Source organism: Macaca mulatta, chromosome 1, assembly GCF_049350105.2.
Source record: "Macaca mulatta isolate MMU2019108-1 chromosome 1, T2T-MMU8v2.0, whole genome shotgun sequence".
Classification (NCBI taxonomy): Eukaryota; Metazoa; Chordata; class Mammalia; order Primates; family Cercopithecidae; genus Macaca; species Macaca mulatta.
In genome coordinates this window covers 1,466,816-1,494,787 of record NC_133406.1, presented here as the reverse complement: position 1 = coordinate 1,494,787, position 27,972 = coordinate 1,466,816, and the positions used below count along the sequence as shown (strand labels likewise).

The window sequence follows — 27,972 nt, the reverse complement described above, 5'->3', positions numbered from 1 at the left end:
TATTGCCATTCTTGTGTAATCTTATTATTATGCTCATTTCGGAGGAATAGGGAAGTCTTTACCTTGTTTTGTCTTGCGATACCAGAATTTCCTTGAAAGCAAAGTGAACCTGGATAGATTCACTCTCATGTTTCAGCCTGATTTTTTCCCACTGTATGTCCACATGTGTGTGTGTGAGTGTGTGCGTGTGTGTGCACATGCAGGCACACACACACACGCACACTCACACTTTCCTTTCCGCCTCCCCTTTCGAGCTCTTCCTGCCTTCTCTATCATGCGCAGGCCCCTGGTAGCTCGTGGTTGGCAGGAGCACGAACCCGTGGTCAGATGCAACGTCCTGCCTCATGCATTTTCCTCTTGGTGCTTTGGTCAGAACTTCCCCAAGTGGAGTGAAACTCAGGAGCTGAGAAACCGAGTCACTGTGAAAAGATGGGAAATTATCTCCTGCGAAAACTCAGGTGAGTCTTAACTCTTGGTGCTGCCTTTCTTGGGAGAAAGAGAACAGAGATAAGGAGGCTGAACATACGCATTTGTAATGGTGAGGTACATTGTGCTTCTAGAAGGTTGAGCCTGAAGACAGCATCCTCTAGGAGCACACAGTGACGCCCCATTGACTCCTTCTCTTGCCTTACTCTGGGACCATGATAGGTTGCCAGATGTAGAAAACAAAAATACTGGATGCTAAGTCATATTCAAATTCCAGAAAAACATTTTTTTTAGTATGAATGTGCCTCATATAATATTTTGGGCATTATAACATGGGTTGTACTTTACTAAAAAGTTATTCATTGTTTATCTGAAATTCAAATTTAGCAGTGCATCCTGTAATTCATCTGGCAACCGTATACAATTGTCACGTGAATTTTTGTGCTCCTCTTTTTCTTCATGAGAGTGTAGAGCTTAACTTTCCATCCATCAGCTTTGTGGGTTGGTATGAGAATGAACAGTCAGGTCCTTGCAAATTATGGATGCAGGATATGCATTTGAATGCTTCTGACTTTAGTCACACCTTTTTTGGTAATGTTTAGCCTTACACTCTTCTAATACTTCATAATTTATAGAATGTATACAGATGACAGGCATTATTGTTCTTACATCTTGCTTAATCTTAAATGATGGGTTCTACAGCATCCCACTCCTCTGTCCACTCTCCCAGTCCCCTTCCAGACAATCTTGCATATGATGTGACTACATTGATAGACCCAAGGCAAAACTCTCATCATATCACTCCTGTGCTCCAGTGGGCACCATGTAGAAACATGACTGGACAAAAAGGATATGACCTAACGCTAAGAGACTGAGTGGAAAATCCCAGCAAGTCTTGTTCTGTCTGTTTAGATTCTTCTTGACCTCTCTGTGCAGTTTCCTTACTTATGGGTATGGGGCAGAACATTCTCTGGAATGGTGGCTTATGACCTTCGGTCAAACAAAATAGGTCAGAGAAGCTGTCTTTATGAGGTAGCAGATTGTCTTCCCCACACCTGATGGTTCATGCTGTCTCCTTTCACCAGGTTAAATAGCTCAACTGTCCCTTGACTTCTTCATTTAGTCTTTCAGTAAATCCCTATTTCTTAAAGAGTTTAAGGGTGGCCGGGCACAGTGGCTCACGCCTGTAATCCCAGCACTTTTGGAGGCTGAGGCGGGTGGATCACGAAGTCAGGAGATCGAGACCATCCTGGCTAACACGGTGAAACCCCGTCTCTGCTAAAAATACGAAAAATTAGCTGGGCATGGTGGCGGCGCCTGTAGTCCCAGCTACTCGGGTGGCTGAGGCAGGAGAATGATGTGAACCTGGAAGGCAGAGCTTGCAGTGAGATGAGATGGCGCCACTGCACTCCAACCTGGGCGACAGAGCGAGACTCTGTCTCAAAAAAAAAGAAAAAAAAAAGCTTAATGGTTCATGGATGGAGAGGGCCCATCAAGCTTCAGGATGAGCATGAGTCTGGGCAGTAGATGGAGGAAAAATGACACAATTGTGCTGAGAGGTAAATTCAATTATTTACCCTGAAGAAAAAATGCTTCCCTTCTTTTAAAGTTAACCAATATTTATGGAAAGCCTAGGTAAGACAATGGTCTTGGTGGCAAGAAAAAATTAAACATGGAAGGAAAATGGATATGGAGGCAAATTTTAAAAATGGATAGGCCCCTTCAAAGAACATCATACTTAATCACTCTGACTCAGCTTTAAAAAAATAGGCATTACGTGGCTCAGATAATTAAAACCGAGAGAGAATTAAAACTTGCCAAGGTTGCCTTTGCTATAAAATTATGAATGTAACATGTAATTTATGATGTCAAGTCATCCGTCATTTCCATTACACCACAATGTCTTCTTTTTAAGATAAGGCAGGTGCTAATATGTTCTAGGTAGAAGCACAAACAGTGCACTGTAGAAATAAAAGGAAGGAAGGAATGGAATTCTGATTTGGGATAGCAGGAAGGAAGGACATGTTTGAGGAATTGCCATTTGGATTGTGCTGTAAATGTTAGGCAGACTTACAAAGCAGGAAAAGATGGTCCAAGCTGAAGGGACAACCTGTGAAAATGTATGAGTTTCAAGTACACGGTATTACTGTCAATAATTGGAGCATATTGTTCAGAGATGACTCCAGTAGCAGAAGAAGTTGAGAATGAAGTTGGGGGTCTGATAATGAAGCGCCTTCAAAGGCACGTACCAAGTGGTAAAGCAGTGAACATTTATAAGCTGGAGAAAAATGCAGTGTGGCATGTATTTCAGGAAGAAATGTCTATGCTCAGTGAGTATGGAGGAATGACACAGAGAGAAATAGACAACAAGCTCTTAAAATATACCAAAGAAGATGCAGGGGCAAAAGGAAAACTTCCCTTTTGTTCCCTGAAGGTTCTCTGAAATCAGTTGAGAAAAGGCAGATTAATAGGACAAAAGTCATACAAATTTATTGATCATCATTTTATGTGACACAGGAACCTCAGAATGAAGACGCAAAGATGCAAAGGAAACTGTCCATTTCTATGCTTAGGTTCAACAAATTTTGGCTAGCCATGTAGAAATATGATTGGACAAAAAGGATATGACCTAATGCTAATAGACAGAGTGGAAAATCCCAGCAAGTCTTGTTCTGTCTGTTTAGATTCTTCTTGACCTCTCTGTGCGGGTTCCTTACTTATGCGTATGGGGCAGAACACCCTCCGGAATGGCGGCTTATGACCTTCGGTCAAACAAAGTAGGTCAGATAATGTCTTTATGGCCGGTTCTTACCAGAAAGATAGAGGGAAAGTTAGAGTCATCTGACTAATTTTATGGCTGGCTTTGGGGAAAAGAGGTTCTGGTTTCTATCAATCACCTTGGGGAAGAGGGATTCTAATTTCTATGGCTAGCCCTGGGTAGGAAAGAGTTGCCACAGAGAGGAGGGCAGGAGAAAGAGAGCTGCTTCTGAGGCTTTTATTTTGGAGTATCATTTTCTGAGCCCCAACAAAGAGATGGTAAAGAGCTGAAATTCATTAGGAACAACCAACACGAACAGGAAATTCAGTGAAGGTAAATGCATTCCCAAGGAGTCACCTTGGTGTGTGTCAGTCATTTGGATCACAGATGTGGTGTTAGAGAAGGCTGGAGAATGGCCTTTAGAACACGGATGCAGAGAGGCTCCTGTTGCCCTGACCCTGCTTGTCAGAGGCCTGTTACCTTGGGCAATACCTAATTTGCAGCCTGATAATTGGCTGCAGATGAGTCTGGGGAAGGTAGCTGCTGCTTTCTAGCCTCTGACTAGCAAGAGGGTGAAATAAATGTTGACGTCGCCCATGGGCAGTGTCCATCACATACCCTCTTTAGTCTTTATTTCAAAATTCATTTAGTTCTTTGAAGATTTTATCCTCCCATATAAATTTATACACAAATTCTGAATTTGTGTATTGTATAAAAAGTGCCAATTTGAATTTTGATTGGAATAACATTGTGAATATAGAGATCTATTTACAAATTCTTCTATGTTTATGCTGATAAACTATATATATATATATATTTTTTGTTTGTTTGTTTGTTTGTTTTTTGAGACGGAGTCTCGCTTTGTCACCCAGGCTGGAGGGCAGTGGTGCGATCTCAGCTCACTGCAACCTCTGCCTCCCCGGTTCAAGATTCTTCTGCCTCAGGCTATGGAATAGTTGGGACTACAGGCACGCACCACCATGCCCGTCTAAGTTTTGTATTTTTAGTAGAGACGGGGTTTCACCATATTGGCTAGGCTGGTCTTGAACTCCTGACCTCATGATCCACCTGCCTCGGCCTCCCAAAGTGCTGGGATTACAGGCGTGAGCCACCACGCCTGGCCTATGAAGATATACTATTAATACACCAGTCAAAACAATTATTTATAACCACATTTATTCAAATCTTCTTTAATGTATTCTAATAGAACTTTAACTTTTTGTTTTTCTTTTATTCCTTGTTAGATAGATTTCTAGATACCATATGCAATAGTAATAAATCTATGAATGACATTTTTTCCTAGCCTGTTATTGTTGGAATGTTACTGAATTTTGCAAGATGACTTTGTATCCACTAGCCTTGTTGAATTTCTCATTTTTTTTTCATGGCTTTTTAATCCTACTGGGTTTACATAGTTAATATGTCATCTATAAAGTTAAAGATTTTTCTATTCTTTTTTGTTTCTTACAAATCTTATAGGTATCTTTATCATGTTTTATAGCATAATTATGTTTAACAATGTCAGAATTCTTAGGCGTCATTGTCTTGTAACTGATCATAATAATTTTTTTCTAAATTTGTTTTCATTAAGGTTGTTGTGTATTTTTGACATTTATATTTGGCATTTATGTTTTTGGCATATTGCCTCTATCAAAATAAGGAGATTCTACTTTTTAAAAAAATATGTAGAGATGAGGTTTCACTATGTTGCCCAGTCTGGAGTGCAGTGGCTATTCCCAGATGCAATCAGAGTGCACCTCAGCTTTGAACTCCTGGCCTCAAGTGATCTTCCTGCCTCAGTCTCCCAAGGAGCTGGGATTACAGGCATGCACTACTGCACCCAGCTCTCCTGAGGGTTTTTATTGTTAATAAGGACCAAACATTATCAAATGCATTTTTAAACTATTGAGATAACCTCATGAGTCTTCTTAGACTTCTACAGTGGTTAATTGTGTTAATAAATATTTTTGCTAATTACCTATCTTTTAATTTCTGTGATAAAACCCATTTGATTGTGATGTGTGCAATTTTACCATAGTTTGAGATTTAGTTAACTTATATTTTATTGAGGATTATTGCATCTATTTTCATGATTGAATTGGACCTGTGATTTTTTAAAATTTGATTTATTTAATTTGAAATGAAAGTTTACCAATCTCATTAAATGGGTTGGCATCATTTTACATTTTTCTACTTTCTGAAACATCTTATATATGAGAGAGTATATTTGTCACTTGAAGTTTGGTAAATTGTGTATGCAGCTGTGTAAGCTGGAATTTTTTATTATTGATGGTATTCATGTGTCAGTTTTTTATTTCATTTTTTCCAAGATATTATTCATTTTAAGCCATCATGTTTATTATAAATAATTCTTCATCATGTTTGTTATATGTCTGTAATACTTATTCTGAACTTTCTGTTTTCATTATATTTTTGTCTCCATTCCTTATTTCTTTAGTTGGTCTTTCCAGACTTTTGCTATCTTACTGATATTATTCTAAGATATAGTTCCCTATCATATTTATTTTTACCCACAACTTTCTTGTTTCCTTTTTCTTCTCCCAATTTCTTAAGATAAATGCTTACTTGGTCATTATTAGTCATTTATGTTTTCTTATGAATGTATTTTAGCAAGCTATTTTCTTCACACTTCACTTTATCCTTCAAATAGTCTTGTGTAGCTTACATTATTATTTTCTTCTGTGTTTTTAGAAAGTTCCTTTATGATTCCCTGTTTAACATAAGGATTATTTAGAATATTACTTATACCTAGACATGTACACTTTTGGTTATAGCTTCTTGGGTTTTAATTTTACTGCTTGATAGTTGGAGAAATCGTGTGCAAATTGCTGATTTTGGGGGATGTTTATTAAGACTTTCTTTGTGGAGTTATGAAGTCATAAGTCAACATCCAACATTTAGAAAGTTTAAAAATAAGAAGAAAAAACCCAGAAGGTATAAAAAATTACTCATAATCTTAATTATTTGGCCAAGATACTTTTGAAGCTTAGTAAAATACCTATTTTTAAAAACAATGGAGTATCAGTTGATTTATTAATTCGGTCAACAAATTTTTGTACATCACCTATGGCCTGATATTATCTGAATTCCTCTGGATTAAGAAAAACACTTTTTACTTTATTCACAGTAGAATTTAGTATCCAGTTATGTTCAATAATATTAATGATGTGGAATTCCAATTAGGTCCGTACTGATGCTAAGTACTTTCCTGTCTTGTTTTCAACTTTAAAATACAAACATCCTTTAGATGTATAAGTCAATGAATCACTAATAACCCCAAGGACAACTATTTTACCAAATTCTTTCTTTATTGACCAGTTTAGGAAGATGGAATCATGAGAAAACTGAACTCCAGGAAAAGGGATAGAAAGGAGACACTTAAATTACTTTTTACCTGATTTACAATCTGCACTATTAAATAAACATTACATCCAGATTTGACTGTGATTGAGACTATTATACAAAATCTCTACATCAGCAACTGATTCTATAAAAAGCCCCCTCCTCTGTAAATTGATATTCCTTTATGTTTAACAAATATATTCTTTGCTTAGTGGCCTTGTGTGTTGATATCTAGCAATGTTTCTTGAACGTATACATATGAGCTCTATTCAGGGAAGGCACTTTCTCAGCGTTGGTTCGAAATCCCTTCCCTGAATCCTGCTGGTAAGCAGAGGTGAGGCTCTTACATGCAAAGCTACCTAGAAGCAGAAGGATAGACCAGCGCTCCAGAGGTGATAACAGAGGAAAAGAAAACCGTGAAAGAAATGCTATGTTTGGACAACTGGTGGAGTAGAAAGTTTGATTAAACAAGTCACAAACACAAGCAGCTAACTATTGTGTTAACCATGCAAATCACCTGATTTCTCTAACTTCATCATTTAGTGTTTGCCTGATTATCATAAAGATGATGATAACTGATGGCAAAACACCAAGAGTAATATGAAAAAATCAGCTTTCCTGAATGTATGTAAAGATCCCAATGTCTTATCTGCACATGAATGGCCACATGCAGCAGGACCCCAAGAAGCCTGTTGTGGTTCAGCGGGCAAGACTGCCAGTCCTCATAGTCTACAAAGGTGTGTACAAGCAGCTCAGCTTGCCTCAGGTTGTTGCAGAAGTGGCGCCTCCCTGTTGTTAAGGTCTTTCTAGCTTCTTGGGAGCTCTCACCTCTTCTGGAGATTCAGGAAGTTTGCATGTCGGGTCACAATAAATCCAAAGACTGAGAGAATCAAAAGTCAGACTATGGGCATTTTGTCCCATCAGAGGCCTGGTTTCTGTGGTTAAGTTCTGAAATGCATTCTATCTGGGACTGCTTATTGATTTTGAAGGAAAGGGAAGTTTGTCAAAAAGAAAAGGCAGGTTTGGTTTTAATGGTACAGACAGAGAAGAAGGTGAAAAATGTGGAGGGCAGTAAACAATCTCTCTTTTTTCTTATGTGTTTCCATATAGTTGCCTGGGAGAGAATCAAAAGAAGCCCAGGAAAGGAAACCCAGATGAGGAAAGAAAACGGTAAGAACAGAGCATATCAGAGTCTTTTTTTTTTGTTTTCTCTGAGATTACTTCCAGAGTCTGTGCCCCACTTGAACTAACACCTCTCAGGGCCACTGTAACAGAGTTCTTTGGTGATTACCCGTATGACCTGGCAGCAGTTTAGACACTGACTCTGTCTAAATAAGAAAGACAGGGTGTTAGCCACGTGTTTTGTTTCTATTGATTATATAATGTGAGTGTAGAAACATAAAGATAGAATAAAGGATGTCTGGTTTTGGTTGGTTATATGCAGTGGCCGTATTTCCCACCTTTTCCTCACAAGTAGCCAGAATAATCTTTGGAAAACATGTCTCATTATGCCTTTTCCTTGCCTGAGACCATTCAGTGGTTCTTCACTGCATTCAGAATAAAATGCAAACTCTTCACCAGGGCCTACAATTCTATCAGGATTGGATTCTGCATCTCTCCCATGTGGTTCCTCACCCTCTACCTTCACTCACTATCTTATATGCTTTCTCCTTTTATTTGATGTTCTTCAAGCCACCAAACTCAGCCTCACTTTAGGGCGTTTCTACAAGCTGGTCTTTTACCTCACAATTAAAACAAATTTCCATATTAGCACTTGGACTGATTGATAATATCTCCTCCTGGAGATGCTGGCCCTCATGCCCTTCTCTGAAAGATTATGGAGGAACTTTGCTTCGGCACCCCATGATTTTATGGCAGTAGAAACTGCCTATATTTGTTGTGGCCTTTATCTCAACTTGTAGCTCTATATGTTGTTTGAGCTGTTTATAGTCCACTTCCTTCATAGACCATACGCACTTTAAAGTCACATCTGTTTCACTTGCTAGTGTATATCTGTTGCTCAACCCTCACAAGACACTCAATGGAAAAAAGATAAAAAAGGGAGTGGAAAAATGGTAGATATCTAGATGTTGATATCTTGCCTCAGCTTAGATGAACAGAAACACCCTGCCTTGTTGGTTAACCATAGGTTTTTCATATTTTTGCACTAAGCTCTTTTTTAATCATTTCATCTCAATGTCTTGGTTTCTGTCTCTGAGATGGCTTCTTCTTCTCTTCCATGGTATGAAGGGGCAGAGGATTGAGGAGATGAGCCAGGTATCTGTTGGTGATGTGAAATGATGTTTGCAGGCATCAGCCCCCTCCTAAATGTTTGAATAACACTTTCCTGCCAAAGGGGAGAGTTGGCTTCATGAGTCAGCCCTCAGGGACAGTGGAGTTGGCTATGCCTATCTTGTGACCCTGTCTCATGCTCTCCCCACTCCCCCCACTCCCCTTATGGTTTGTAGCTGGAGAGCAGATAGCAATGATTTGGTGATGTTATTGAACCAAGGTTCTTTTATCAGCTGCTGTGAATCAGTTCTGTATAGCGTCTTTTAAAGTAGACTTTCAATTTAGGCATTTACATTAGATGTTTAATTTAGGCATAAACTAGTCATTTAAACTAGGCTTTTGTTTCATCATGTCTAAGGTGAGATCTGCACTAGATGTCATTCTCTAATATTTTTCTGTTAAAGGAACTGAAGTGTTAACATTTTCAAATACCAGCAAGTCTTTATTACAAGCAGACAAGAACTAAATGTAGATAAATTAAATGTCGTTAGGGTTTTCTCATGCAAGAAAATTTTAGGAGCACGACTCATGGAATTTTCACTAGTCAGCATGGTGAGGAAGATCTGAACCATTTTACCATTCTAGTCAATTGCAGTCAAATATGTGTTTCATGCGGGCTGAGAAGTCAGTTTCCTTTTTGGCTAATTTCACAGGATGATGTCTATTGAATAAAGTTGGATCTTCTATATCTTCCTGAGTCAATTTTGATTATTAGATTCTTACCAGAATATTATTCATTAAAACATATTTACAGAAAGGACAGTATGAGCTCTTTCAAGTCACTTAACTTTTAAAATGTAGGCTTATAGTGGTATAGCACAGTAAAATTCACCCTTATATATATATACAGTTTGATAAGTTTAGGAAAAACATACACAGTCATGTAATCACCACAATCAAGATACAGAATATTCCTACCACCCCTCCCTTTCCCTTCAACCCCTGGCAACCACTGATCTGATTTCTGTTTTGCATTTTTTTCCAGGATGTCATAGTATCATTGCTTTTATCTTTATTGCATTCTTATTTTTGCTTTCCTTAGTTTTTTAAATTATTGCTATTCTAATTGTTTTGAATTCAAAACTTAAAAATTTTGTTCTCAATTTTTCTTGTTTAGGGATGGAAGCATATATGAATATAAACTTTCCCTCTAAATAATATTTTACCTGTATCCTATGTGTAATTAAAGGAAATACTATTATTATCTAATATTTTGTAACTTTTAATTTATTCTTGGACCTGAGTAGTTTTTCAATTTCAAATATTGTTTTATAGTCTTAAATATAATTTAAATTTTATTTCATTGTTACCAGTATCTGTGTGGCCTGTGTTATTTCTGCTTTATGGATTTTATTAAGGTTTTCTTTGTCCTATATGTTAACTTTGAGACAAATTACTTACATTCTGTAAATTTTGGGTTCTTCATATGCAAAATAGCCTTAAAATACTACAATTTTAGCTTGTGTTTATGGAAAAAGAAATCACGGCCTATTTCATCAGCATGATGGCTGTCTGACACCAACACTCAATACATACTAGCTGGTATCTCTGCACATCATGATGTGCCTAAACTTTGAAAATCTATTATGTAATCTTTTGTTCAAAGATCATAATTTTGAAATTTGTCTGCTAGAGAAACATTATTGTGTATTTCAGATATTCATTGTCATTATTTTTCCTACTTGTTATCAGCTGAGAGAAATTAATCTACTGGTTTAAGTTACCTTTCATGTTTTCTTTTTCTTTCTTTCGTATGGATTCTAAATAGTTTCGTGTGTAGCAATTCATGACGGTATTAGGTGTTTGTTGGTTTTAATCTCTATCATGCCATCTCCTGTCCAGCTCGTTTTCTGAAATGACAGTCTTGCTAAAGTCTTCATCTTCCGGAGTGTGAGAAGATCCTTGTGACAAGAGATCAGAGACACCAGGGGACATTGCAGGCAGCTTCCTCTCGGATAGGGAGGATAGAGGGACGTCCTGTTTCATTAGTATGGCCTAGTCCAGTTCCCACATATCAGTCTGTATTCATTTACTAAGGCTCTCAAGCAAAGTACCATAGACTGGGTGGCTTAAAGAACCAAAATTTTCTTTCTCACAATTACAGAGACTGGAAGTCTGAGATCAACGTGTTGGCAGAGGTGGGCTGTTTTGTGAAGTCTGTCTTTGGCTTGTCAATGACTGTCTTTTCCCCGAGTCTTCGAATGGTCTTCCCTCTGTGTTATGACTGTGTTTAAATTTTCTGTTCTGACAAAGACACCAGTCATACTGAAACAGGGCCCAATCTTATGACCTCGTTTTAATGTAATTACCTCTGTTAAGATCCTATCTCCAAATACAATCACATTTTGAGGTTCTGGGGATTAGGACTTCAACATGTGGATTTTAAGGGGACACAATTTAGTTCATGAGAGATGTCAAGAAAATCTAAGAGGATTCCTAGAAATCCAGGAATTCCTGCCACTGTCTGGAAGTTCCCAGTGGCCACAGCATGCAGAATTGTTCCACTGTATTTAAGACAGAGTGGACAACCAGTAGGTGCTGATAATCCACAGCCTGGACTTAGACAGGTTTGGATTTTGTGGCTAGAGCCTCAGAATGACAGATAACCGAGTGGCCGAATTCTTCATTCACCAACTGCTTTGTTACATAACTTCGCATTTTACAAAGTTCAAATGTGGTTGTGCAGTAATGTTTGCTTTATTTCTTTCCTAAAGACCTCATAGGTTTTAGATTATCTCAGTACTAAGACATTTGACAATACGTTTTCTTTCCTTGGAGAGTAATACAGTTCTTGGATCGTATCTTTCTCCTCACAACTTAGTGAGTGTAATTCCACTCTGTGGCTGTGGAGCTGGGCCACCTTAAGCGGCTTTCCTGATGACTTGGTTTTACATACGTTTTCCCCATGAAAATTCAAAAACTCATTATTTGTTCCCTACTCCCACCCCCTAATAATGTATTATTTTCGTTTATACATGTCTTTATTTTAAATTTTTTTCTCATCTTTCTTGAGCTGATTGAAAAACAAAAATTGTACATATTGAAGGTATACAATATGATGTTTTGATGTGTATATATGGTGAAGTGATTACTACTATAAAGTACATTAACTACTTAATATATTTATTATCTCACACAGTTACTATTGTTTTTGTGTGTGATGAGAATGCTTGAGATCCACTCTCTTAGCGAATTTCAAGCACATGTTGTCACTGGCTATAGTCACCATATCTCAGTGTTCCGTGCCATTTGTTTTTCCCCCTGTGAAGTCAGTTTTCAGATTTAAGTATTTATTTTATGACTTTTCTCTTGTTATACTTTTGTTTCATTTGTTTAGATCTTTTTTTTTTTTTTGAGACCGAGTCTCGCTGTTTTCCCCGGGGCTGGAGTGCAATGGCGCAATCTCGGCTCACTGCAACCTCTGCCTCCTGGGTTCCAGCACTTCTCCCGCCTCAGCCTCCCAAGTACCTGAGACTACAGGTGCACACCATCATGCCTGGATAGTATACACCTTTTTTGTACAGACAGGGTTTTGCCATGTTGCCCAGTCTGGTCTCAAACTTCTGGGCTCAAGTGATCCACCTGCCTTGGCCTCCCAAAGTGCTGGGAATACAGGCATGAGCCACCATACCTGGCCTATTTTTAAAAGTGATATAGCTAGCATACTTGTACATATTTGGGTGGTACATGTGATATTTTGATAAATGTATACAATGTGTAATGATTAAATCAGAGTACTTGTGATATCCATCTACTCAAACACCAATCTTTTCTTTGTCTTGGGAACATTACAATTCTACTAGCTATTTTGAAATGTACAATAAATTATTGTTAACTATAATTTTCCTCACCATGCTATCAGATACTAGGACTTATTTGTTCTAGCTAACTATATTTTTGTACCCATTAGCTAACTTCTCTTGATTCTCTCCTCTCCCATTAATGTTGTTTTAATTTAACATAAAAATGTTATTCTCTACAATTGTTTTCCTGGTTTAGGCCAGTCCATTTTCGTTCTCCATTTATTATTGTTAATTATTATTCACAATAATTATTAGTAATTATTCCAATAATTGTTCCTTCTCCATTTATTATTGTTAATAACTATTAACAGTAATAAACAGATATTATTTTTCTGCTTCTAAATATTGTTTCTGCTTTTTTTGTTTTGCTTTTGTTATGCAGTTCATCTTTGTAACTTTGTGCTTAGTATTCTGAATGAAAGTAGATAATTTGTGAGATAAAATTGTGTGTATGCGTGTGTGTTTAAGGAGGGTGCAGAAGAGAAACAAGCTATGGCTGTGACTGAACCAAACTGAGGGCAGCTCACCCGGTGCTGAAAAGCCAAAAACATCCACACTGAGGGTTGCAGCAGGACCAAGGATACATCTATTTGCAGGTCACCAAGCAAGGAGAATCGGTCCCTCAGGCTTAAGACCTGTCCTCTTCAATGGCTGACAATCAAGGGTTTTAAAAGGCGGGGGTAAATTTCCAGAAAATGGAATTTACAGGCAAAATTGTAAATCAATACATGGAGATTATAGTTGGTTTGGCCTAAAAAGTTGAGATACCTTGAAGCTGAGGGGGAAGGGTGCCTTATGGGTCATAGGTGGAATGAAAGATTCTTTGATTTGCTATTGTTTAAGGAAGCAAACTTTGTCTAAAAATGTGGAGTCAAGAGAAAGGAATGCTAAGGTCTGGCTCCTGGTCATGACTTTCTCCGGCTCCTCAGGAAGAAATGTAGACAAAGCCTGGCAGTGAGAGTTCAGTCCTCAGCGCCCCCGCGCCTGAGGTCTGTGTGCCAGAGGATGCATGTGGTGGAGGTCCAGGTTTCCTCCTGCTGATCAGGCTGCTCATTTACTTCTCAGGGCTGGCCAGGCGCTGGAATTTCCCTTGAAGAAACTCACGAGTTTTCTTTATTTCCTTGCTTGTGGGTGCCCAACAGACTTCCAAGAGGGGTCTCTGCTCTGTTGCAAAATCCAGGCGGTGATTGTGGCATGTCGTTTTAGAATACTTCCTCACAAAATATTCTTCCCTCAGCCCAGGCACATCTCTATACTGTGTAACTGGCTGTCCTTGAGGTGGGCAGCTCATTACGAGTTATATCCTTTTTTCATATTTCCCCTTAAATTTAGGAGTCTGATCGAGAGACAAATAAAAGGTGATATGCTGGCAACCCCATCTCCTCACTACCGCCTTTGAATCCTCTTTATTGTGTAAATTGTGTCCCTTTAAAAATAATCTCTATTTCTTTCATCACTGGCCCGCACTTATTATTTTTATTTTATTTTATTTTATTTGGAGATGGAGTCTTGCTCTGTCACCAGGCTGGAGTGCAGTGGCACGATCTTGGCTCACTGCAACCTCCATCTCCCTGGTTCAAGCAATTCCCCTGCCTCAGCCTCCCGAGTAGTTGGGACTACAGGCACATGCCACTGTGCCCGGCTAATTTTTTTTTTTTTTTTCGTATTTTAGTAGAGACGGGGTCTCACCGTGTTGGCCAGGATGGTCTCGATTTCCTGACCTCATAATCTGCCTGCCTCGGCCTCCCGAAGTGCTGGGATCATAGGCATGAGCCATTGCACCTGGCCACCACACTTATTAATGTCTATTACCGTAAAGTTTTAGTTAGAATTTGTAAGACCCTCTCATTTACCTTTAAGGATTTATACACCCTCATCAAGAATAGCAGAAAAGTAAATTTCAAAACTTTCAATTTTCTCTCTTGAATTGTCCTAAATTTCATTATATTATACGTATGTTTTCCATGCATGCGATAGTATATCTGATAAGCTAATAATTCACTTAGCTTTGTTTGGAGCTTTGTTTTCCACTTTTCATTGTTTATCTAGATTTTTGTGGTTTTTCAAAAAAGGCTGGAGTAAGCAGCCTTTTAATTGTATTTAATATTTGCATGGAAAATCTAACAATGGCCTTAGGTTAAGGGCAACCAAATGCTTTGAAAGGCATTTCAGCTTGGGAGAACCTGGAGTATCTCATGTTAATGATCTCTTTCCTTGTAGGCAGGAAATGACTACATTTGAAAGAAAACTTCAAGATCAAGATAAGAAAAGTAAGTCATGGTTGTATAATATTTTTCATAGTAGGGAAGTGCAAATTTAAGCATCCAATTAGCAGACACTCTTGAGCCTATTGTAATAACAGATTGCAGAAGAGGCTGCTTGGAGTTCTTACTCTTTCATAAAATTGATCACATCATTCTTGGTATTAAAGTAATATTTGTATATTATTTTTTGAGAGACATTTAAGAAACGCCTGTGGAAAGAAGTTAACCAAAATTCTACTGATTTTAATTTGTATATTGGTGTTCTAAAATAGGGCCTCTGAATATTAGCAGGTGATAAAAAGTGTGTTTTTTTTTTTTTTTTTTTTTTTTTTTTAGATGGAGTCACACCCTGTCACCCAGGCTGGAGTGCAGTGTCGTGATCTTGGCTCACTGTAAGCCCCCGCCTTCCGGGTTCAAGCGATTCTCCAGCCTCAGCCTCCCAAGTAGCTGGAATTACAGGCAGACACCACCACACCCGGCTAATCTTTATATTTTAGTAGAGATGGGGTTTCAGCATGTTGGCCAGGCTGGTCTCAAACTCCTGACCTCATGATCCACTTACCTTGGCCTCCCAAAGTGCTGGGATTACAGGCATGAGTCACCACTCCTGGCCCCTAAAAAGTGTATTATTTTGTTCTCAAGAAGTTGAAAGAAGTTGGTGGTGCACTCCTGTAGTCCCAGCTACTTGGAAGGCTAAAGTAGAAGGATTCCTTGAGGCCAGAAATTAGAGTTCAGCCTGAGCAATGTAGCAAGAGCCTGTCTTTAAAAAAAAAAAAAAGAAAAAAGAATTTGCTCTGTTTGCCATAGTATCTAGGTATAGTAATCATGTAATTACTCAAAATTGACAGTTATGAATAACAGGGCTCAGCCCCTGTGGACAAGTATATCTAAAGGAAACTCTGTTTATTTTTACCCCCAACTTTATTGAGGTATAACTGACAAATAAAAATTGCCTATATTCAAGGTGTGCAATGTGATGATTTGATATATGTATACACTGTGTAATGATTACGACACCAAATTAATATATCCATCACTATACATAGCTACCATCCTGTATGAATGTGGGGACATAAGGGCACTTGAGATCTATTCCCTTAACCAAATTTCAAATAAAGAATACTATGTTGCTAACTAACAAACAATGGGGAAAGGATTTCCTATTCAATCCATGGTGCTGGGTTAACTGGCTAGCCATATGGAGAGGATACAAACTGGACCCCTTCCTTACACCATATACAAAAATTAACTCAAGATGGATTAAAGACCCAAATGTAAAACCCAAAACTATAAAAACCCTGTAAAACAACCTAGGCAATACCATTCAGAACATAGGAATGAGCAAATATTTCATGATGAAAACATCAAAAACAATTGTAAGAAAAGCAGAAATGGACAAATGGGATCTAATTAAACTAAAATATTTCTGCACAGCAAAAATAACTAACAAGAGTGAACAGACAACTGGTCACAGTCACTCATGCCTGTAATCCCAGCACTTTGGGAGGCTGAGGTGGGCAGATCATGAGGTCAGGAGATTGAGACCATCCTGGCTAACATGGTGAAACCCCCTCTGTACTGAAAATGCAAAAATTAGCTGAGCGTGGTGGCTTGTGCCTGTAGTCCTAGCTACTTGGGAGGCTGAGGCAGGAAAATCGCTTGAACCCAGGAGGCGGAGGTTGCGGTGAGCCGAGATAGCATCATTGCACTCCAGTCTGGGTGACACAGTTAGACTCTGTCTCAAAAAAAAAAAAAAAAAATTAGTAGTGGATTTCAGATTCACACATATGTAAATTGCTTCACCATTCACAGATGGAATCAACATGAATCTGCATATTTGTATGTAACTTGAAATAGTTACTCGTGTTATTTCTGTACCTACCTCTATAGTGAGTGTTCATTTTAAAGAATTGTATAATTTTCCTGTAATATTTACATAAAATTTGTATCTTAAATTTGCAGCTATAATCATTCTTTCTTTATGCTTATTATATTGCATTGACAGCACGTTTATGAACGTTTTATTACCAAATTTTGAAATCCATTTTATTCAGTACATTAATGTGCTTTATTTGCAGAAAGAACATACTATTGATGGTATCTCAGAACACATGTTCTTTCTTGATTTTGTCACTCAGTCTTGAGAACTTCAATTATAAGATGGGGTAATGTCAGATGTTTCGATAATAGGCCTCTGCAGTTTTATTATTTCTACACTCTGTTTTTTTCACCTTTTCCTTCAATCTGTGATGGTGCAAAAGTCTCACAATGCTTTCCTTTCTTTCTTTCTTTTGTTAATACTCCAGGCAAAGAAGTTTCATCCATTTCTAATCAGGTAAGTAGAAAACAAAAAGCAAGACAAAAGAAAAACACAAACTTTTACAAACTTTTATTATGTTTGTCTGATAAATGTCAAAATACAGATGATTTATTCAAGAGTAGCATCTGTCTTCCTTCATTTGTAATTTCTAAATGTACTTTTAGAGATCGTTCATATTTTAAATAATTTATATGGCCATTGTAATGCAGAAATGAAAGGAAATAAAAAATCAAAAAGTATTTTAACTGATCTAGATGAGTAGCAAGTTCTTATTGTTTTGGCCTCAATTCTGCTGAAGTCTAATTTTATTTATTTATTTATTTTATTTATTTATTGAGACAGAGTCACACTTTGTCATCCAGGCTGGAGTGCAATGGCACAATCTTGGCCCACTTCAACCTCCGCCTCCTGGGTTCAAGTGATTCTGGTGCCTCAGTCTCCCAGGTAGCTGGCTTTACAGGTGTGCACCACCACACCTGGCTAATTTTTTATTTTTAGTAAAGACAGGGTTTTGCTGTGTTGGCCAGGCTAATCTCGAACTCCTGGCCTCAAGTGAATCCACTAGCCTCTGCCCCACAAAGTGCAGGGGTAACAGGCATGAGTCACTGTGTCCAGCCTATTATTTTAATTTTCAAAGCTATTATGACAAAAACAAATGAAATTAAGTAAATTTATACTTATAAACTGACCACCATAAAAGATTAATTATTTTTAGCTTTCCACATTCCCTTTCAAACCTTATATCCAGGAATTAGCATTTACATTGACAAGTATGGTGGAAACTATAACATGGAAAAAAGTTTATTCCTTTTGATACTACACCATAAAATTTTTGTTGATTTAATTAGTACATATTAATGTTTTTATTTTTTCTTTCCTTCACTGTCTATGCAATTGAAAATGTGCATAAACTCATTTTTTCTTAGTATTTTATCTTATAAAAATTATAGTGAATAATGACTTATTCATTACTTACTGAGATCTGATTGTTGCATACATTGCATCTCAGTATGTGTGACCTAAAGTATAGAATTGCTTTTTCCCTAGATATTTAGAAGCCTAATAGCATCCTTCTTTCCTTTTTTATTATTCAAGGTAAAATTAAAGCATAATTAGTAGAAGCTTGGAGTGCAGTTTATGCTGCTATAATGAGGTCTCTAAGACACCAGGGCTTGGAGCAAGGGCTTTTTTTTTTTTCTAGAAATATTTCTTACATTATATATATTTTATTTATTTATTTATTTTTACTTTAAGTTTTGGGATATATGTGCTGAACGTGCAGGTCTGTTACATAGGAATACATGTGCCATGGTGCTTTACTGCACCTATCAGCCTGTCATCTAGGTTTTAAACTCCGCACCCATTAGGTATTTGTTCTGCTGCTTTCCCTCCCCTTGCCCCCCACACCCCAACAGGCCCCAGTGTGTGATGTTCCCCTCCCTGTGTCCATGCGTTCTCATTGTTCAGCTCCCACTTATGAGTAAGAACATGCCATGTTTGGTTTTTCTGTTCCTATGTTAGTTTGCTGAGAATGATGGTTTCCAGTTTCAACCATGTCCCTGCAAAGGACATAAACTCTGTGCAGAAGCCCTTTAGTTATACCCCATGTCCCTATAAAACACATGAACTCAGTCTTTTTTATGGCTGCATAGTATTCCATGGTGTATATGTGCCACATTTCCTTTATCCAGTCTATCATTGATGGGTATTTGGGTTGGTTCCAAGTCTTTGCTATTGTAAATAGTGCTGCAATAAACATACGTTTGGATGTGACTTTATAGCAGGATGATTTATAGTCCTTTGTGTAGAATGATTTATAATCCTTTGAGTATATACCCAGTAATGGGATTGCTGGGTCATATGGTATTTCTGGTTCTAGATCCTTGAGGAATTGCCACGTTGTCTTCCACAATGGTTGAACTAATTTACACTCTCACCAACAGTGTAAAAGAGTTCCTATTTCTCTGCATCCTTGCCAGCATTTGTTGTTTCCAGACTTTTTAATGATTGACATTCTAACTGGCATGAGATGGTATCTCATTGTGGTTTTGATTTGCATTTCTCTAATGACCAGTGATGATGAGCTTTTTTTCATGTTTGTTGGCTGCATAAATGTCTTCTTTTGAGAAGTATCTGTTCATATCCTTCACCCACTTTTTGATGGATTTGTTTGTCTTTTTCTTGTAAATTTGTTTATGGTCCTTATAGATTCTAGATATTAGACCTTTGTCAGATGAATAGATTGCAAAATTTTTCTCCCATTCTGTAGGTTGCCTGTTGACTCTGATGATAGTTTTTTTTTTTTCTTTTTTTTTTTTCTGAGCAGAAGTTCTTTAGTTTAATTAGATCCCACTTGTCAGTTTTGACTTTTGTTGCAATTGCTTTTGGCATTTTAGTCGTAAAATCTTTGCCCCTGCCTATGTCCTGAATGGTATTGTGTAGGATTTCTTCTAGGGTTTTTATGGTTTTAAGTTTTATATTTAAGTCTTTAATCCATCTTGAGTTAATTTTTGTATAAGGTGTAAGAAAGGGGTCCAGTTTCTGTTTTCTGCATATGCCTAGCCAGTTTCTCCAGCACCATTTTTCAAATATGGAATTCTCTCCCTATTGCTTGTTTTTGTCGGGTTTGTCAAAGATCAGAGGGGTGTAGATGTGTGGTGTTTTTTGTGAGGCCTCTGTTCTGTTCCATTGGTCTATATTGGCATATATATCTGTTTTGCTACTAATACCATGCTGTTTTGGTTACTGTAGCTTTGTATTATAGTTTGAAGTCAGGTAGCAGGAAGTCTCCAGCTTTGTTCTTTTATTATTATTATTATTATTATTTTGCTGGGTTTTGTTATATTTCTTTTTTATTATTATTATACTTTAAGTTCAGGGATACATGTGCAGAACATGCAGGTTTGTTACATAGGTATACATATGCTGTGGTGGTTTGCTGCACCCATTAACCCGTCATCTCCATTAGGTATTTCTCCTAATGCTATCCTTCCCCTTTACCCCTACCCCACAACAGGCCCTGATGTGTGATGTTCCACTCCCTGTGCCCATATGTTCTCATTGTTCAACTCCCACTTATGAGTGGGAACATGCAGTGTTTGGTTTTCTGTTCCTGTGTTAATTTGCTGAGAATGATGGTTTCCAGCTTCATCCATGTCCCTCCAAAGACCATAAACTTATTCTTTTTATGGCTGCATAGTATTCCATGGTGTGTTTATGGTACATTTTCTTTATCCAGTCTAACATTGATGGGCATTTGTGTTGGTTCCAAGTCTTTGCTATTGTGAATAGGGCTGCAATAAAAATACATGTGCATATGTCTTTATAGTAGAACAATTTATAATCCTTTGGGTATGTACCCAGTAATGGGATTGCTAGGTCAAGTGGTATTTGTAGTTCTAGATCCTTAAGGAATTGCCACACTGTCTTCTACAATTTACACTCCCACCAACAGTGTTAAAACATTCCTATTTCTCCACATCCTCTCCAGCATCTGTTGTTTCCTGATTTTTAATGATCACCATTCTAACTGGCATGAGATGGTATCTCATTGTGGTTTTGATTTGCATTTCTCTAATGACCAGTGATAATTAGCTTTTTTTCATATGTTTCTTTGGCTGCATAAATGTCTTCTTTTGAGAAGTGTCTGTTCATATCCTTCACCTACTTTTTGATAGTGTTGTTTTTTTCTTGTGAATTTGTTTAAGTTCTTTGTAGATTCTGGATATTAGCACTTTGTTAGACAGATAGATTGCAAAAATTTTCTGCCATTCTGTAGATTGCCTGTTCACTCTGATGATAGTTTATTTTGCCATGCAGAAGCCCTTTAGTTTAATTTGATCCTATTTGTCAATTTTGGCTTTTGTTGCAATTGCTTTTGGTGTTTTAGTCATGAAGTCTTTGCCCATGCCTATGTCCTGAATGGTATTGCCCACGTTTTCTTCTAGGATTTTTATAGTTTTAGGTCTTATGTTTAAATCTTTAATCAAACTTGAGTTAATTTTTGTATAAGGTGTAAGGAAGGGGTCCAGTTTCAGTTTTCTGCCTATGGCTAGCCAGTTTTCCTAACACTATTTATTAAATAGTGAATCATTTTCCCATTGCTTGTTTTTGTCAGGTTTGTCAAAGATCAGATGGTTGTAGCTGTGTGGTGTTATTTCTGAGGCCTCTGTTCTGTTCCATTGGTCTATATATCTGTTTTGGTAGCAGTACCGTGCTGTTTTGGTTACTGTAGCCTTGTAGTATAGTTTGAAGTGAGGTAGCATGATGCTTCCAGCTTTGTTCTTTTTGCTTAGGATTGTCTTGGTTATATGTGCACTTTTTTGGTTCCTTATGAAATTTAAAGAAGCTTTTTTCTAATTATGTGAAGAAAGTCAATGGTAGCTTGATGGGAATAGCATTGAATCTATAAATTACTTTGGGCAGTATGGCCATTTTCACAATATTGATTCTTCCTATCCATGAGCATGGAGTGTTTTTCCATTTGTTAGTGTCCTCTCTTATTTCCTTGAGCAGTGGTTTTTAGTTCTCCTTGAAGAGATCCTTCACGTCCCTTGTAAGTTGTATTCCTAGGTATTTTATTCTTTTTGTAGCAATTGGGAATGAGAGTCCACTCCTGATTTGGCTCTCTGTTTGTCTATTATTGGTGTAGAGGAATGCTTGTGAATTTTGCACATTGATTTTGTATTCTGAGACTTTGCTGAAGTTGCTTATCAGCTTAAGGAGTTTTTGGACTGAGACTATGGCATTTTCTAAATATACAATCATGTCATCTGCAAACAGAGACAATTTGACTTTTTCTCTTCCTATTTGAATATGCTTTATTTCTTTCTCTTGCCTGTTTGCCCTGGTCAGAACTCCCAATACTATGTTGAATAGGAGTAGAGAGAGAGGGCATACTTTTCTTGTGCTGGTTTTCCAAGGGAATGCTTCCAACTTTTGCCCATTCAGTATGATGTTGACTGTGGGTGTGCCATAAATAGCTCTTATTATTTTGAGATAGGTTTGATCAGTACCTAGTTTACTGAGTGCTCTTAGTATCAAGGGATGTTAAATTTTATCGAAGGTCTTTTCTGCATCTATTGAGATATTCATATGGTTTTTGTCATTGATTCTTTTTATGTAGTGGATTACATTTGTTGATTTGTGTATGTTGAACCAGGCTTGCATCCTAGGGATGGAGCCGACTTGATCGTGGTGGATAAGCTTTTTAATGTGCTGCTGGGTTTGGTTTTCCAGTATTTTATTGAGGATGTTTGCATTGATGTTCTTCAGGGATATTGGCCTGAAATTTTCTATGTTTGTTTTGTCTCTGGCAAGTTTTCATATCAGGATGATGCTGGCCTCATAAAGTGAGTTAGGGAGGAGTCCCTATTTTTCTATTGTTTGGAATAGTTTGGGAAGGAATAGTACCAGCTCCTCTTTGTACCTCTGGTAGAATTCAGCTGTGAATCTATCTAGTTCTGGGCTTTTTTGGTTGGAAGGCTAATTAATTACTGCTTCAATTTCAGAACTTGTTATTGGTCCATTCAGGGATTCAACTTCTTCCTGGTTTAGTCTTGGAAGGTGTATGTGTCCAGAAATTTATCCATTTCTTCTAGATTTTCTAGTTTGTTTGTGTAAAAGTGTTTATAGTATTCTCTAATGGTGGTTTGTATTTCTGTGGGATCAGTGGTAACCTCCCCTCTATTATTTTTTTAGAGTGTCTATTTGATTATTCTGTCTTTCTTCATTATTATTCTGGCTAGTGGACTATCTATTTTGTTAATCTTTTCAAAAAATCAGCTCCTGGATTCATTGATGTTTTGAAGGGTTTTTCACATCTCTATCTCCTTCAATTCTGTTCTGATCTTAGTTATTTCTTGTCTTCTGCTAGCTTTTGAATTTGTTTGCTGTTGCTTCTCTAGTTGTTTTAATTGTGATGTTAGGGTGTTGATTTTAGATTTGTCCCACTTTCTCCTGTTTGCATTTAGTGCTATAAATTTCCCTCTAAACACTGCTTTAGCTGTGTCGCAGAGATTCTGGTATGCTATGTCTTTGTTCTCATTGGTTTCAAAGAACATCTTTATTTCTGCCTTCATTTTGTTTACCATTATGTAATGGCCTTCTTTGTCTCTTTTGATCTTTGTTGGTTTAAAGTCTGTTTTATCAGATTGCAACCCCTGCTCTTTTTTGCTTCCCATTTGCTTGGTACATCTTCCTCCATCCCTTTATTTTGAGTGTATGTGTGTCTCTGCATGTGAGATGGGTCTCCTGAATACAGCACACCAATGGATCTTGACTCTTTATCTAATTTGCCAGTCTGTGTCTTTTAAATGGGGCATTTAGCCCATTTACATTTAAGGTTAATATTTGTTAAATGTAAATTTAATAAATTTACTTTTATTAAAAATTAAATTTATATTTAATTTATGTTATTTATATTAAATTACATTAATAAATTATAATTTATATTATTTATATTAATTTACATTAATACATTTACATTTATTACAAATTAAATGTAAATTTAACAAATATTGTTATGTGTGAATTTGATCCTGTCATTATGATGCTAACTGGTCATTTTGCTCATTGGTTGAGTGGTTTCTTCATAGTGTTGATGGACTTTACATTTTGGTTTGTTTTTGCAGTGGGTGGTATTGGTTTTTCCTTTGTATATGTAGTGCTTCCTTCAGGACGTCTTGTAAGGCAGGCCTCGTGGTGACAAAATCCCTCAGTATTTCGTTCTCTGTAAAGAATTTTATTTCTCCTTCACTTATGAAGCTTAGTTTAGCTAGATATGAAATTCTCGGTTGAAAATTCTTGTCTTTAAGAATGTTGAATATTGGCCCCCACTCTCTTCTGGCTGTAGGGTTTCTGCAGAAAGATCTGCCATTAGTCTGATGGGCTTCCCTTTGAGGGTAACCCAACCTTTCTCTCTGGTTGTCCTTAACATTTTTTCCTTCATTTCAACCTTGGTGAATCTGACGATTATGTGTCTTGGGGTTGCTCTTCTCAAGGAGTATCTTTGTGATGTTCTCTGTATTTCCTGAATTAGGATGTTGGCCTGTCTTGCTAGGTTGGAGAAATTCTCCTGGATAATATCCTGAAGTGTGTTTTCCAACTTGGTTCCATTCTCCCCGTCACTTTCAGGTACACCAATCAAATGTAGGTTTGGTCTTTGTTCACATAGTCCCATATTTCTTGGAGGCTTTGTTTGTTCCTTTTCATTCTTTTTTCTCTAACCTTGTCTTCATGCTTTATTTTATTAAGTTGATCTTCTATGTCTGATATCTTTTTTTCTGCCTGATCAACTTGGCTATTGATACTTGTGTATGCTTCACGAACTTCTCGTGCTGTGTTTTTCAGCTCCATCAGGTCATTTATGTTCTTCTCTAATCTGGTTATTCTAGTTAGCAATTCCTGTAACCTTTTTTCAAGGTTTTTGCTTCCTTGCATTGGGTTAGAACATGCTCCTTTAGATCAGAGGAGTTTATTACCCACCTTCTGAAGCCTACCTCTGTCAATCTGACAAACTCATTTTCCATCCAGTTTTGTTCCCTTGTTGGCAAGGAGTTGTGATCCTTCGGAGGAGAAGAGTCACTCTGGTATTTGGAATTTTCAGCCTTTTTGAGTTGCTTTTTCTTCATCTTTGTGGATTTATCTACCTTTGGTCTTTGCTCTTGGTGACCTTTGTATGGAATTTTTGCATGGTAGTCCTTTTTGTTGATGTTGATGCTATTGCTTTCTGTTTGTTAACAGAAAGGTCCCTATTCTGCAGGTCTGCTGGAGTTTGCTGGGGGTCCACTCTAGATTCTTTTTGCCTGTGTATCACCAGTGGAGACTGCAGAACAGCAAAGATTGCTGCCTGCTCCTTCCTCTGGAAGCTTTGTCCCAGTGGGGCACCTTCCAGATGCCAGCTGGAGCTCTCCTGTATGAGGTGCCTGTCGATCCCTGTTGGGAGGTGTTTCCTTGTCAGGGGGCATGGGGGTCAGGGACCCCCTTGAGGAGGCAGTCTGTCCCTTAGCAGTGCTTGAGCACTGTGCTGGGAGATCTGCTGCTCTCTTCAGAGCTGACAGGAAGGAATATTTAAGTCTGCTGAAGCTGCGCTCATAGCCTTCCCTTCTGTAAGCCCCTGACTGGGGCTGCTGCCTTTCTTTCACAGATGTCCTGCACAGAGAGGAGAAATATAGAGAGGCAGTCTGGCTACAGTGGCTTTGCAGTGTTGGGGTGGGCTCTGTCCAGCCCGAATTCCCCTGTGGCTTTGTTTACACTGTGAGGGGAAAACTGCCTACTCAAGCCTCAGTAATGGCGGACGCCCCTCCCCGCACCAAGCTCAAATGTCCCAGGTCGACTTTGGACTGCTGTGCTGGCAGCAAGAATTTCAAGCCAGTGGATCTTAGCTTGCTGGGCTCCATGGGGGTGGGACCCACTGAGCAAGACCACTTGGCTCCCTGGCTTCAGCCCCTTTTCCAGGGGAGTAAACCGTTCTTTCTCACTGGTGTTCCAGGCACCACTGGGGTACGAAAAAATCTCCTGCAGCTAGCTCAGTGTCTGCTTGAATGGCCAGTCAGTTTTGTGCTTGAAACCCAGTTTTATGCTTGAAACTCAGGGCCCATGTCGTGTAGGCACCCAAAGGAATCTCCTGGTCTGTGGGTTGTGAAGACCATGGGAAAAGCGTAGTATCTGGGCTGGATAGCACTGTCCCTCAAAGTATGGTTCCTCATGACTTCTCTTGGCTAGAGGAGGGAGTTCCCTGATCCCTTGCACTTCCTGTGTGAGGTGACGCCCCACCCTGCTTCTACTCACCCTCTGTGGGCTATACCCACTGTCTAAACAGTCCCACTGAGATGAACTGGGTACCTCAGTTGGAAATGCAGAAATCACCCACCTTCTGTATTGGTCTTGCTGGGAGCTGCAGACCGGAGCTATTCCTATACAGCTTTGTTCTTTTTGCTTAGGATTGTCTTGGCTAAACAGGCTCTTTTTTGGTTCCATATGGAATTTAAAGTAGTTTTTTTCTAGTTCTGTGAAGAAAGTCAATGGGAGCTTGATGGAAATAGCATTGAATCTGTAAATTACTTTGGGCAGTATTTCCATTTTTATGATATTGAACATGGAATATTTTTCCACTTGTTTGTTTCCTCTGTTATTTCCTTGAGCAGTGGTTTTTAGTTCTCCTTGAAGAGGTCTTTCACTTCCCTTGTAAGTTGCATTCCTAGCTATTTTATTCTCTTTGTAGCAATTGTAAATGGGAGTTCACTCATGATTAGGCTCTCTGCTTGTCTATTATTGGTGTATAGGAATGCTTGGGTTTTGGATACCTTAGGTGTAAGAGCACCACTGGGTATATAAAGAAGAAGGGAAGGTAGTACACTGAGTTCATTTTATGAATGACCCTGGGTCCTTGATTTCTTTTCTCTTTGTGCTTGGCAGGAAAACGAGAATGGCAGTGGTTCTGAAGAAGTGTGCTACACTGTCATTAATCACATCCCCCATCGGAGGTCTTCCCTGAGCTCCAATGATGATGGCTATGAGAACATTGACTCCCTCACAAGGAAAGTGAGAGAATTTAGAGAAAGGTCAGAGACAGAATATGCCCTTCTTAGGACTTCTGTTAGTAGGCCTTATTCTTGCACTCATGAGCATGATTACGAAGTTGTGCTTCCACACTAAAACCCTCAAGCCGCTTTATCACCTTGCAGCAATGAAGATGATGCAGAACAGCAGACTCTGGAGAAGTTCTTCACCCTGAGCAGTGCATGAAACATTCCTTTCTGGCTAAAGTTTACAAATATTATCTTATTATATATCCTTAGGCAACTCTGAAATGTGGCATCTCTGTGGTTTAGGTGGAATCATAGAAATTGAAACGATCTAAAATATTCTATGTGTTTTTGCTTGTAAAGTTTGAGGACATGGAGGTGATAAAAAAAACTTTCTTAGGACAATAATGTAAAATGAAAATAAATTCCTAATCCCCCTGACTAACTGAATGGACCCCCTTCTGGGCCAAGGAGACCTCAGATGATCTTGAAAGACTGAATTCTGGCCATGATAGGAAGGGAGGTGAGACACATCTTGTTATACCCCTTCCCTTTTGGAGTTTAGGCACAAGTGACCAGGATGACTCATAAGACTGATGAAACAGACTGATTGTGGCAATAAGAGTCCCAATTCCAACCTGACTCTGGTGTGGATCACTCGCTGTCTGAGTGATTCCATCTATGAGACTTTGTCTATATAACAAAGACCTTGGTTTCCACAACCCCTTTATTTTAGCTAAAGCATTCTTTTCTACTGACTTCTTAAGTCTTTAGACAAAGCTTAACTCTTTCAACCAATTGCCAATCAGAAAATATTTGAATCTACCTATGACCTGTAAGCTCTCTCCTGCTTCAAGATCTTGCCTCTTTAAGCTGAACCAATGTGCACTTTCCATATATTGATTTATGTCTTTGCTTGTAACTCCTGTCTCCCTAAGATGTATAAAACTAAACGGTGACCTGACCACCTCAGGCACACTTTCTCAGGACCTCCTGAGAGTGTACCCCAGGCCATGGTGACTCATATTGGCTCAGAATCAACCTCTTTAAATATTTTACAGAATTTGGCTTTTGGTTACCAATAAATCTCCACAAATAAATGTCCAAGAATCTTCAATTCCAACCCTGCTCACCAAAGTTTAAATGCCAACATCTCCCCATCCAATTACCTATTTCATTTTTGAGGTGTAATCCACTCAATAAACTGTATAAGACCAGT

General features: G+C 38.2%; 1 protein-coding gene across 1 annotated transcript; it reads left to right on the top strand.

Annotated features, from left to right (window-relative positions):
* Positions 1-74: 74 nt before the first annotated feature.
* On the top strand, positions 75-27,972 carry GCSAML (germinal center associated signaling and motility like). The gene is made up of 5 exons (XM_015128103.3): positions 75-458; positions 7,658-7,717; positions 14,863-14,912; positions 17,213-17,241; positions 26,644-27,972. Exons 1-5 carry the CDS (start codon positions 430-432, stop codon positions 26,881-26,883), a joined length of 408 nt encoding a protein of 135 aa, XP_014983589.2. The 5' UTR covers positions 75-429; the 3' UTR covers positions 26,884-27,972.